The sequence below is a fragment of the Chlamydomonas reinhardtii genome, chromosome 14 (assembly GCF_000002595.2).
Source record: "Chlamydomonas reinhardtii strain CC-503 cw92 mt+ chromosome 14, whole genome shotgun sequence".
NCBI lineage: Eukaryota > Viridiplantae > Chlorophyta > Chlorophyceae > Chlamydomonadales > Chlamydomonadaceae > Chlamydomonas > Chlamydomonas reinhardtii.
The window spans coordinates 1,054,299-1,066,447 of NC_057017.1; the positions used below are offsets into that span (position 1 = coordinate 1,054,299).

At 60.0% G+C, this 12,149-nt stretch overlaps 5 protein-coding genes across 5 annotated transcripts; 3 read left to right on the plus strand and 2 right to left on the minus strand.

Moving 5' to 3' along the window:
• Positions 1–41: 41 nt before the first annotated feature.
• Positions 42–2,277, minus strand: CHLRE_14g614650v5 (uncharacterized protein). The gene is made up of 2 exons (XM_043070063.1): positions 2,036–2,277; positions 42–1,500 (listed from the first exon to the last, which is right to left on the minus strand). The coding sequence occupies exons 1-2, from the start codon at positions 2,174–2,176 to the stop codon at positions 1,213–1,215; spliced, it is 429 nt and encodes a 142-aa protein (XP_042916736.1). The 5' UTR covers positions 2,177–2,277; the 3' UTR covers positions 42–1,212.
• Positions 2,278–2,457: 180 nt separating this feature from the next.
• Positions 2,458–2,909, plus strand: CHLRE_14g614667v5 (uncharacterized protein). The gene has a single exon (XM_043070064.1). It carries the CDS (start codon positions 2,638–2,640, stop codon positions 2,842–2,844), a length of 207 nt encoding a protein of 68 aa, XP_042916737.1. The 5' UTR covers positions 2,458–2,637; the 3' UTR covers positions 2,845–2,909.
• Positions 2,910–2,957: 48 nt separating this feature from the next.
• On the plus strand, positions 2,958–5,029 carry CHLRE_14g614708v5 (uncharacterized protein). The gene is made up of 2 exons (XM_043070065.1): positions 2,958–3,270; positions 3,444–5,029. Exons 1-2 carry the CDS (start codon positions 3,138–3,140, stop codon positions 3,530–3,532), a joined length of 222 nt encoding a protein of 73 aa, XP_042916738.1. The 5' UTR covers positions 2,958–3,137; the 3' UTR covers positions 3,533–5,029.
• A 2,261-nt stretch (positions 5,030–7,290) lies between these two features.
• Positions 7,291–10,507, minus strand: CHLRE_14g614750v5 (uncharacterized protein). Its single transcript, XM_001698996.2, has 6 exons — positions 10,258–10,507; positions 9,457–10,116; positions 9,166–9,285; positions 8,741–8,836; positions 8,259–8,414; positions 7,291–7,894 (listed from the first exon to the last, which is right to left on the minus strand). The coding sequence occupies exons 1-6, from the start codon at positions 10,264–10,266 to the stop codon at positions 7,739–7,741; spliced, it is 1,197 nt and encodes a 398-aa protein (XP_001699048.2). The 5' UTR covers positions 10,267–10,507; the 3' UTR covers positions 7,291–7,738.
• Positions 10,508–10,791: 284 nt separating this feature from the next.
• CHLRE_14g614800v5 (uncharacterized protein) lies at positions 10,792–12,117 on the plus strand. The gene has a single exon (XM_001698947.2). The coding sequence runs from the start codon at positions 10,921–10,923 to the stop codon at positions 11,230–11,232; it is 312 nt and encodes a 103-aa protein (XP_001698999.2). The 5' UTR covers positions 10,792–10,920; the 3' UTR covers positions 11,233–12,117.
• Positions 12,118–12,149: the final 32 nt, after the last annotated feature.

The following is a 12,149-nucleotide window of genomic DNA, read 5'->3' on the forward strand; positions in this document are numbered from 1 at the left end:
AATGTGCCTGTACTGATTGTGCGGTGTGTGCTGCACGCAAGCCGGTCGGTGTCGAGTCCACGTGCATCATGCTGGTGGGCGGCCCAGACTGCAGTCACGCACTGCACGGGCGACTTGTGGCACTGGCTTCAGCGGGCTTCCCTTGTAGGGACACGTGTGTGGATGGGTTGCATGCATGCAGGCCCCGTGGAAGGACCCGAGGGCACCCACACTGGAGCAGGTGTCTTTTGTTTCAGGGGCCTCGGCCCAAGAATGCGCAATCCTCAACCCTGTGCTCTTCCTACGAGTCGCATGCCATTGGATGACCGAAACAGGGTGAACGTGTGATCATCATAGCAGGGGGCGCCAATCTCTTTTGCACCCGCGCAAACTGCATATAAGAATAGCTACGGATGTCGTACAGGCACCCACACATACTACCAGACCTGGTGCCTGCAGCGCAAGTCGTATGCACGTGCACGTGCATGAGCCATGGAACCGACCGCATCCTCAACCGATTGCCAACCACGCCTCCAACACCAAAAACATAATCCAGGACCTTCGCAGTAATGGCACCCGTAGGTACCGTACAATCCCTCCACCAGTGTTTCTTTGTCGTGTACTTAATGCAGGATTGCAGGCCAGCAGCGCGCGTTGCGGCGCGTGCATGTGGTGGTATTAATGCCTGGGTGCACGTACGGGCGCTTGGCACATGCATACGAATGCGTGCATACGAATGCGTCATTGCGACAATGCTCAAGCACTGATACCCCAGGATGGGATGTGTTTCTTACGCTTGACCGCTTGAGTCTTCACGGCGGCGGCAATCGCCTCCAAACTCCACCGTGCGGCGGTGGACCCATGCCATGCAGCCTTACTTTAATACAACATACATACTTATTAGCAGTTGTCTGATGCCGCCTTCTCGTCCCCCTCCTTGCATAGCTAGCAGCTACAACCGTTTCCGCAACCCACTCCATTCCCAAGTGCACAACATTGTACGCATGAAGATATGCCATGACCGCCTGCCCTGTTGCCATGCACACCACCCTACCTCCCAAATCATGCTTCATGCTTCAGCATGCTTCCCAAATATTTTGCATACCCCTCCTCAAATGGATTTTGCAGGCCGCTTCCGAAGCACATCAAGTACCATCAACTACATACCCTCCCCTCGAATCTTGCGCGCCGCAAAACCGTACGCGATCCATCCAGCCCTCGGCTCGTGTAGCGCTACGCGCTTGCTTTGACACACACAACCTTGTCTGTTTTGTTCTTACTCCCGCCCAGCGAAAAGTAGCTCACCGGCAGCGCCGCAGCGGCGCCGCCGCCCGCCGGCCCGCCCAGCTCTACCACCGCGGCCGGCCTCTTGCCGTGCTGCTGCTGCTGCTGCTGCTGCTGCTGCTGCTGCTGCTGCTGCTGCTGCTGCTGCTGCTGCTGCGCGGCGGAGAAGCGCCGGAACACGGACCTCAAATGGCTCTTCACGTCCGTCTCGGGCGGCACGTGGCTGAGCAACGCAGCCTTTTGCCACTTCCTAACAACGTGGCCCAGCCCTCCAAACCTGCACACCTGTGCCCCCTGCTAGCACCCTGTTCACCGCCCGCGCCTTGTTGTGGCCCCTCACCTTGTTGTGGCCCACGCACATGATGACCCAGTTCCTGGCGTCATCGCACACCTCCAGCAGGCACTCGACGATGTGGTCTCACGTCTGGCCATCCAGCGCTGCCACCTGCACGTGCGGCCGCCCCGCGGTTGGTCTGAGCCCACTGCCCCCACGTGCGCGCTGCCAGGGGGTTGAGCCCCACCCAAGCAGCCATGCCGACGCGACGCCCTGTCCGCCCTGTAGCTGTCTTGGCCGACACCATACCCCTGCCAAAGCCCGACGCCATAACTATGCCACCTGCTGCCATAAATGCAACGGCCCGTTGACAAGCGACGGAGCCCGCTGCGCGCCCACTCTCGCCATCAATCTCAGGCACCGCCCCAGACATATGGTCACAGCACCGCGGGCAGCCAGCTGCAAGTGCCAGCCATGTTGCTGCGGAACCGTACGCACCGTGTACAGGCTGCCGTAGTAGTGCGTGTCCACGTCAGCGAGCTCGTGCATCACTTCCGCCATCTCGTCCAATGTTTGCTTAGTGCGCTTGCTGTTGGAGGCAAACACCAGATCCGATGTCCAGCCCCGCTCCTTCAGCATCTTGGCAACCTGTGTGTTTGCGGTGCAGGGGGAGGTTGACCTCACCATTGCCAATAATCAACCAGCGCCACGAGGATGTAGGGGCGGCCAGGCAACTGGTAGGCAAGCGGCGGCGGAACTGGAAGAGAAGAGAATGAAGAGGTCACGGCCGGTGGAGGCATGGCTGGGTCATGGCGCGTTGGCGGGCGACACGGGTGGGTGTGAAGTGCGCAGGTGCGGCGGCCTGGTGTATCAGCACTGCCTCGCGTGACGAGACAGGTGCAGGTCTAAGCTGCGTTTGACTACAGCTCCTGGAGCTGCCATGGCGCAGCTGCAAGGCGCTCATAGACGACCATAGCGCCCACCAAAGGGCGGCAGCACAGCAGCCTCAGAAGGCAGGCCAGCAGGAGGATGCGGCGGCTGCTTCGGTGCGACGTCGCTATGGCGAGGGCTTCCGCCCGTGCGTCTTCACGAGTCGCCGGATGAGCCTGACGCAGAGCGCGTCGCAGCTCCCGCCCGACTACAGCCGCCGCGCGACACTGCTGCTACTGCGCCTGGTCGCGGCGGCGGCGGCGTTCGCGGCTGCAGCTGCCGGCCTGGCGGCGGCGGCGCTGTGGCTGCTGGGCTGGTGGCAGCTGCTGCTGGTGCTGGCGGAGGCCTCGTTTGCGGTACACTACAGGCGCAAGTGAGTACGGCGGGGGAAGAGCAGGGAGCAAGCTGACGCCCGTGATTGGGGGATGTCGGGAGAAAAGTTTGGGATACGTCTCGTCGGAGTTGGTTCAGTTGTGGCGCGTCGACGATCATCGGGCGCGATGACACCGGGCACCGCGGGCAGAGGCGGGGGCTTGAAGCGAGCGTGGAGTTGAAAGAAGAAACGGAAGCCTTGATATAGTCATACTGCTTTACTTACTTTTGCGAGCATCGGCTTCAACAGACATCTCAGCTTTGCCGAGTCACGCGACCAAGCTGCCAAACGTGCGCTATGGCAAACGACGACATTAGGCATGAGCTGCAGGAGTTTAAGCTGCAGGTCGCGGAGCAGCAGCGGGCGCAGGAGCAGCGCTGGGGGCAAGAGATGGCCGCCCTCAAGCGCGCGCTGTACGTAATCACCAAGGGTAAGCTTGACGCGTAAGCTGCGGGGCCGGAACCGTGCTTGCTCTTGCTCTTCAGAAGAATGCTCAAAGTTCGCCATCGCCAGTCCGTGGAGAATAGGAGCGCGACTATAGCTGCACTGGTCTTTGACCCCACTGGTGTTCGTAACCCACTGGTGTTCGTGTGGCATGCGCAGAGGACGTCGCCCAACTGCTGCGCCTGGCCCTTTCAGTCATCGGCTACGGACAGCGCTCCTCCAGCCCAGCGCACGAAAAGCTAGCTTAGCTGCTCCTCCCCTGCTTCGCAGTGGCGGACGTGTACGCTGTGGCCACCACCTTCCTGGCGGCGTACTTGAAGACGACGCTGCCCGGAAAGGACACAGTGAGCCTGGTAAAGCAATCCATTATGACCTGCTGGCTTGCCGTACAGCAGCATTCCCCATTGAATCCAATCAACGGGCAGCAGCGCTGCTCCTGCGTCCGCAGCTCTCCGCTGCTGCTCCGCGACCTGCAGGTTAAAACACCTGCAGCTCATGCTTATTGTCGTCGTTTGCCATAGCGCACGTTTGGCAGCTTGGTCGCGTGACTCGGCAAGGCTTCCGTGATCACTTTGCACGGCTACTAAATGATGGGGCAGGAACAGTTGACGACAGCGCTGCAAAGCAATTACTGGCGTACTGCTGTGACGAAGATGGCTGGCAAGATTCGATGTATGATGATGAGGAATGGGCTGAGTTAGATAGCATATTGAACAGCGATATCTCGATAGACGAAGTGACTCATGCTTTAGAGAGGCTACCGAATGGCAAGGCCCCAGGCATGGAAGCCGCGCCATCGGAATGCTACAAGTACGCGAAGACGCAGGGAGACCCTGCCGTGCAGAAGGATAGCCTAGCTCACGATGCACTAATTGATGTAGTACAAGACGCGTTAGTACACCCAGAGGGAGATGGGTGGTGTGCACGTCTTTTCCGTTTTATCTCAGCGCATGGCGTAGACGTATGGCAAGGCCGTATGCACATGATCAGGCCTGCACATGATCAGGCCGGAAAGGGAGGAGAGCCGAGCAGGTAGCCCGCTGCCTGAAGGGCAAATAGTATCCGCCTTTCGAGAGAGTCTAATGAAGGCGTGGAAGCACGAGCGGCTGCAGTCTGAGCCAAGCACTTTCCCATCAGACAACAAGCAACCAGGCGTGCAGATGAGCAAGTACAAGCATTGGATGGGGCTGTGTGCGGAAGGAGCGGCACCACTGACCATGCAAGGGCACAGTAGAGCATTTATACCAGTTGCACACCACAAGGCCTTGATGAGGTTCCGCCTATGCTGCTGGCCGCTTACTGCCAACCGCGCCTATGGACGACCTAGGGAGGAGATTTGCCCGTTATGTGTTGCAAATGAAGTCGAAGATGAGAATCATGTGCTCATGCGGTGTACGGCCTACGACCAGTTGCGTTCGGGTAGCGAGATCGATTTTACAGGCGGGATGCAGCAGGCCGTTATGCAGAATGCGGACCCAGCCAGGTTAGCCGCGTCCATTTGGGAGCACAGGAGCAGAAGCACCCCCATTCGGGGACCAAACTAGCTGCATATATAAGTGTTGCAGGCGTTTTAAGGGCCCCCCGGCCCGGGCCTCGGTTTCTACAAGGACAGGAATGCACGTCGTGCTCACCACCTTGTAACCACACACAACAACTCGGCAAGGCACACGCACACGCACCTGAATGTATCCGAGTGTAGCGGAAGATCACGTGAGAGGCCTGTGTGTGTTTCAAAAAACTATGTGTGTGTGTGTGTGTGTGTGTACACTAGCGTGTGTGTGCGGACAGCATTAGTGAGTTTTATTGCACTGATTACAGGCTGGTCTTGATGAGGTGGCACGCTGCTCGGTAAAAAGAAGGCAGTTGCAGTGCTAGAGTCATGGAACGCGTGTGCCATCCGGTGCACTGGCGCCCCTACCTCACAGTGTGCGTGATCGTACGTACTCAAGAGGGCCTACACACGCACATCTATATCCCCTCCTCGCCCTCCACAGCAGCTGCCAACAGCATCAGTGGCCCCCATCGTAGCAGAGAGGCTAGCGCATGCCCACGCAGACACGCTCACATATACACGCACCATGTTGAGTGACGCCACCGGGCCCTGCATGTCCTTCAGCATTACCACCGAGAGCGCGTACATGACAATGACTGCGACGTTTCACAGGAAGAATGGGACCTGTGCTGTTCATCATATGGTACATGTCATCATGCAAGTGTAAGAAAGGAGCAGGCGCGCGTGTCGCCAGCATTCATCTAGCGCTCGTCCAGTTGGTACGGTATTGCATAAACTGTGCACCTCGCCTTACCCATGCCCTCGTCCCAATAGGTGCACAGCCACACTAACGTGGCCGCAGGCCTACCTGGTTTGCTGCAGCACCGGCGTTTGAGGCATCCCTAGCGCGCCCCACCGCTAGTGCTCTGCACGCAGCTGCTGTGTAGCGGTCCGACGCCACGCCAGGCAAGGATCGAAGCGCCTGCCATCGGCCAGCCCTGGCCAGCCAGCGCGCTGCCAGCTGCGCCTAGGCCGACGGCGTTGCAGGCGGCACGCCCCTGGGGTCCAGAGCAGGGTGTTCGTTCTCCACGTCACTGGCTCGTGAACTGCGTCAGCAGGTCCCTCTTGTAACCAATGCAATCTGCGCCTGCGGGCCGGCCTCATTCCACTGGCCCTGCTGCTGTCACTTGGTATCACCGTCGCCGCTGTTCATCAGCACGGCGGCGGCATCAGCCGCACTTAGCCCGTCTGCTTCCTCAAGTGCAGCAGCCTCGTGGCTCGTTAGGTCCATGCCCAGCACCACAGCTGCGGCCGCGCTGGGTTGGCTGGCCTCCAGTGGAGGAAGAGGTGGTGGACCGGGCTATACGTCAAGACTTGAATGATTCATTGAAAGCCCAGTCTAATAAAGCTCAGAATGTCTTTTGAAGAGAAGAGGAGACTGAGGAAGAGCAAGTTGACGCGAGCTGTGGCTTATGTTTAACCAGGGGGTGGGTGTTTCCCTCTGGGCCGGAGACGGTCCCTCGCGGCGGTGTGCCCCTTACGGCCCCTTCAATGTCTGTCCCTTCAATTGTAACTCGCAACCTTATGTTTGCGCATCTTCCGTTCGAATTATAATGCCATGTGTGAAATAACATACGGTAAGACATTGATGCAGCCACGCACCAAAAGTCGGTTCCCCCCTGGTTCCCGCCAGATGCGGTGCTTGCTGACCCCGCCCTTCCCGCAGCCTCATGCGCTTCCCCCGCCGCTACCTCCCCCTCCCCATCTTTGCCAATCATAACCTCGTCATGGCATTTCTATAGCGCTCTGTAAGCGAGGCAAGCTGTTCACGCTCTTTCCACCATGTCGCGCCGTGTAATCGCAAACTCAGTGCCAAGCATGCACCTGCGGTCCCAGCGGCCGCTGGACGCCAACCCAGCCGCTTGGCGGCCTCCCACACAACCAGCTCGCCACTACCGTCCTCAGACTCCTCACTAGCGAACCTCCCTGTAGAGGACGCATCGCACAGGCGCTGCCACCCAAACGGAAGGGCATGTACGCGCAGCCCTGCAGCGAGCTTGCGCGCCCACACCGGCACACCGCAGTCCGCCCGTTGCAGCCGGTGCGTGCCGCATCACGCCTCCGTGCAGCGCTTCGGCCGCTGGTCTGGCCTGCGCCCGCTGCCGCTGGCTCGGCTGCGGCAGCGGCTGCGCCTGACGGCTTCCGGCAGCCCGGGCGTAGCGCAGGCGGGCGCCCCTGCCTGGCTGCCTCGCATCAAGGTTCCGCAACCCTGGCTCGCATCAAGGTTCCACGCCCCTGCCTCCCATCGTCCGCAGAAGGGGGGAACGGGGTGGTCCGACTGGGAATCCTTCGCCTTGCCAATCAAGGTGCCAAGCAAACCTCACAAATCGTACACGCACGTCTTCATGCATCGCCCTCCACTGATTTGATGGAATGTAATATGAACTCACCACGGTACTTCAGCCCCCGTTGGCGCGCACCATGCGCAGCATGCCTCCCGCGTGGCTTCACACCAGAATGCATTGGTTACAAGAGGGACTTGTGGACACGAGTCGCAAGCGATATCTGCCCTGGACCTCAGGGGCGTGCCACCTGCAACGCCGACGACCTATTAGCGAAGTGCTTTCGACCTACTCTAGTTGTAGGCTTGCTCTCGTAAGAGCTCCATTTTACCTCCGGTTCATCTCCTAACATCGAGTGCTAGGACCCTAATCAATCACCCGACCAGTCAGAACTACTCGGTGTATTGGGGTCCGCAGCAAACCTTCCGGACTGAATCCGGTCAAATCAACTAAGGCCTAAACTCGCCCACTGCATGTCCGTAGTCTATTCATTCCGATCGAAATTCACACCAGGCACCGCACCCACACGGACCCGCCCGCCAGGACGCGCTGGCGTGCACCCAAACCCCCGCCCTCTCAGGGCACTCTCAGGGCACAGCAAGCCACGCCCCGCACATATCTCATGCGCAAGCCGCCGCCGCCGCGCCGCCGCCGCCCCCGACCAGCTCCGCGTCTGCCAGCAGCAGCACCGTCTGGCCCAACTTGGTCTCCGCCTCGTAGCGCACGTCGGTACTGTGCTTGGCGAAGCCGCAGCCCGCGTACAGGTTGTAGGCCACCTGGGGTGGGCGGGCATGGGGTTGAAAGGCGGGTCTGGTAAAACCGCAGCGACGAGTTGGTGGGGCACCGCATGCCTGGCAGTTTGAAACGCAGCGAAACCAAGACCCCAGCGGAGGGGACGCCGCGGGGCCCGCCGGCGACGCAGCCAGCACGTAGTACAGTCAAAGGTCGAAATGGGTCAGGTGCAAGGCGGCGGCACCACCAAGCCCCGCATCCCACGGCCCTCCCGCCTTCGGGAGGTGATTAACTTTGCGCAGTTTCTACTGCGACCGGCATGGATTATTACGGCCCTATCTTAACCCCATTCCTATCCCCATCCAAAAGCGAAACTCCACTATTCATTGTGTCTTACAGCACGCGCACCTCGTTGTCCGCCTCCACGTGCGTGTACAGCCGCGCCGCGCCCCACGTGTGTACGGCGCGGCCCATGGCGGCACGCATGATGGCCCGACCCAATCCCTGCCCGCGCACGTCCTCCCGCACCACCACGTTCAGCAGGTAGCAGCCGGCCGTGTCGCCCTGTGGGGCGGGCGGGCGGGTGGGGTTCCAAGCATGACTTAATTATGATGAGGAGATGTTGACAAGGCGTTGCGGCAGACGGGGAGGAAGGATGTCTCGCCAAATGCATCTTGACCGACATATCGAGGGCCATTCCAGCCGGAAGGGAATGAGCTGAGCACTTTGGCAAAGTGAGGACGTGAAGGGCGTGAGCGGATTGGGTTAGGGAGCAGCCACCACAAGATAGTCTGGGAAACAGGCAAGGTCACGCGAGGCGTGGTGTGATGCGAGCCAATATCCAACAACCAAAAAGGTACACCCCTTGTTCCCAGGAGGAGCGCACTCACCGCCGGCACTCCGGCAGGGTGTGCGCCGTTGAGGGCCGCCGGCAGGCGCAGGTCAATGCAGCCCAGCACTGTGGACGAGCCCGCCTCCACCGCCACCTGTTGGGCGCAGCGAGAGGCACATCACAAAGGAGCGCGCAAAGGCGGATGAGGCTAAGCGTAATCCCATTCGCATCCGCATCTACGCATTTCAATGATTCGGCATGGGTAAGCCTGCTGGTCCTACTGGACTTGGCCCCAGTGAAGCCAGCCTCTGCCACCCCACCCCAACGCATAATCCCCCGAGGGCCTGAGCACCCGCTCCGACCACCCCACCCCACCCCAACCGTCGCCGCCGCCCACGAGCAAAGACGCACTCCTGAAGTGTCTTGTCATGCGTCTTCGTGCCTCTGTGTTTGACTGGGAATGGTGAAAACACCCCCACCCACCAGGCACTCGCAGAAGGGCGTTCCCTGCTTGGAGGTGGCGTAGGTGCGCTGCTGCAGCGACTCCACCTCCTGCTCCACAAACTTCTTCTTCAGCGACCCCACGAACCGCGAGAAGTTCTCCTGCAGCAAGGATGTGGTCAGCAGGTTACGGTTTTGTGGATACGCTTGCCTTGCGTCCACGCGGCTTGTCACGGCAAACCATGTATACCAACCTTCGACCAACCCCTGTCAAGCCCCGCAACCCATGCCACTGCGCCCACTGCAATTCCAACCCAGTGACCGGCTGCGCACCGCGTAGTATGCGTCCGCCCGCAGTGTCGCGACCTGCCGCAGCTCGTCCAGGGTGCTGACCTTGCGCATGGTCACACTCAGCCCGCTGCCCTCCACCACAAAGTCCACTGCCATGTCATCCCGGTCTGATGCAGATGAGGTGGCTGCGGAGGAGGAGGCGGAGGCTGCTGACGCTGCGGCGACGGGTGATGGGCATCTGCCAGCAGTGCGGGACTGGGTCTGGAGGATGGGAGATGCTGTGAAGCCGCGCTGCGCAGACCTGCCCAAGCCTCTCCGCCTCTGGGCGGTGGCGCTGCTGCTGCTTCTGCTGCTGGCGCTGCTACAGCGAGCGCTGCTGCTACTGCCAGTGGAGGCGCAAGTGGACACGGCTGGCCGGCGGGATGCGGCGTGGCAGCCGCCAATGTGGAGGGCTGCTGATGTGGGGCAGCTGGCCTGGCGGCCCGAGGTGGAAGGCAGGACCGCGCCATCCCAAGCTGAGTGGCGCCCTGCGTTGCTGGCGGTCGAGAGTGCATGGGTGGGTGCTGACAACGCTGCGGCGCTGGGCGCTGGCACCGTGCGTCCGGGCGTGGCGCAGACGCTAGAAATCACGCGGGAGCCAAGGCCAGCCTGCGACACGGGACTGCTGCTCCCGACGCCGTCACGAGATCTCCCCATCGTCATCTGCAGAAACGTATGCAAGGAATCGTTAGGCGCTGCTGGTGCCGCCTGCGTGGCGTGCGTAGGGCTGTTCGCCTATATCTAGGGCGCGCGCGCGAAAGCCGACTTGAACTTCCGAGGCCCATATGCCAGCCCCAAACTCGCCTGCCTCATTTTGGTTATATGTCAATCAAGATATTGGATACGTCAACAGGACAAATATGTGCCTGTGGCGGATAAGCCCTAAACGAAGCCCCGCGCGTGAAACGTGATTTGGGCAGGCCGTTTTACAGTAGGCTACGGCATAAGTTGATTCAAATTTGGATCATACGTAAGATGAGCATGATAGTCGTCTCACTACACTATTGTTGTCGTCATGCGCGACCGGTTTGCAAAGCTGAACGTGCAACACAATTCCATCTATTTCTAGCGAATTGGGATGTGGCAATCATCCCCCAATCGGGAGCTCGCGGCCACCCCGCAAGACCCGCCGGGTCGACACCTCGGCGGCCCAAGTCGTTCTTTCAAATTGCCTCTACCCCTCTAACAGACTGCAGTTGCGTTCAATATCATCAAAGCCTGATAATCGGCATCACTTCAACCCATCGCAAGTCGGAAGTGTCCCCGCGATCGGTGCGCCAGGAAAGAACTCAGTCGTGTATAATGTACAGTAGTTGCTGTGTGCATGTTCAACTTCTAGATATACAAAGGCTTTCTTCTACAAACGTGACAAGCTTCTAGAATACTACTCACAGGTCCTGCACCGGCGCACCCTGTGAGCCCGATCAGTCTGCTTTTCAATTTGCGATTATGACCGCCTCATCAGAGATGGGCCCTTTTGAGGCGCTTATGGACTTCCTGCGGAGCGAGCGTGGGCCAATCGCGGTGGCGTCGCTGGTTATGGCGCTGGGCCTCATAGTTATGACGCGCTACCTGCTGCGCATCGGCGGGGTAGTGTCTAAGCGTGCTAGCGCTGGCGCGGTCAGCGCCAAACCTAGCGCCCGGGCTACAGCCGCTGCTCCCTCGGCGCCCAAAGCTTCGGCAGCCACGAAGGCGGCCCCCAAATCCGCCTCTGTACCGCACGAGGACGAGGACGACGTCAGCGGGAAGGCCACCCGCCGCTCTCGGCGATATGCATGACCGGGCCGCAGGCATGCACGCGCACGGGATGTGAGGGGAGAATGAAGTATGGGACGTCTAGCAGAAGGGCTGTTGCATACTCAGTGTGCTACCCTGTTTAAGTCGCCTCGATGGCTCAATGCAACAGGCGATAATGAGCGGATGAGCACTTTGAGTTGGTCATTCCAGGGCTGCATCGGGATCTGGTAGGGAGTGGAGACAGTGGACTCAATGACTCAATGTGAGGCACGCACACGGTGGTTGCCATGGTCCACCGGACGTTGTTGTTGTTGGCGGGGCTCCGGGCACCATTTTTTTGTTGCTGGGCGTTGTGATGGGTGCCGCCCATGTGCTTTGGACCGGGAGTACGGGCGTTGTCCAGCCAGTGGCTCAACCGATGTGGCTGTCCAGAGCAGGCTTGGAAGGCAGACCACAGCCGCAGAGCTGGGGCTTGGAGTGGTTACGGCACACGGGGGTGTCTCTGAGCGTTTGCTGCGCGCTCACACTCCTTGACCTAGTCGTATGAGGCTGGTGCTGTGTCTTGGATTCGGATAGAATAGGGATAGCCGAGGGCTCAGGCACGGTACACCTGTTTTGCAGGCATGGCAACTAGAGGGTCGCTACGGCTGTTGCGCATTCGTGTAACGGGAGGTATGCATCCAGCCAACCGGTGTTAGCCACGGCAGGCCACACGACATGTGCATGCGAGTAAGAGGTGTACGGCACGTGATATGTGGGTGTGCGTGGATGTAGCAGTATGACGTGTGAGCGGCTGCACAAGAACCCTGACGAACACATGCCAATATGAGGAGGTCTGCGCTGCCTATTGCGGCCGTTGCAGACAACACTGGCGACACGCACTGCGGCACTGTGAGCGTCGCAGGGGTTCTGTTGACAACCTTTCTACTGGCCTACCCCTCGAGCCCCAAAGGTGTCGG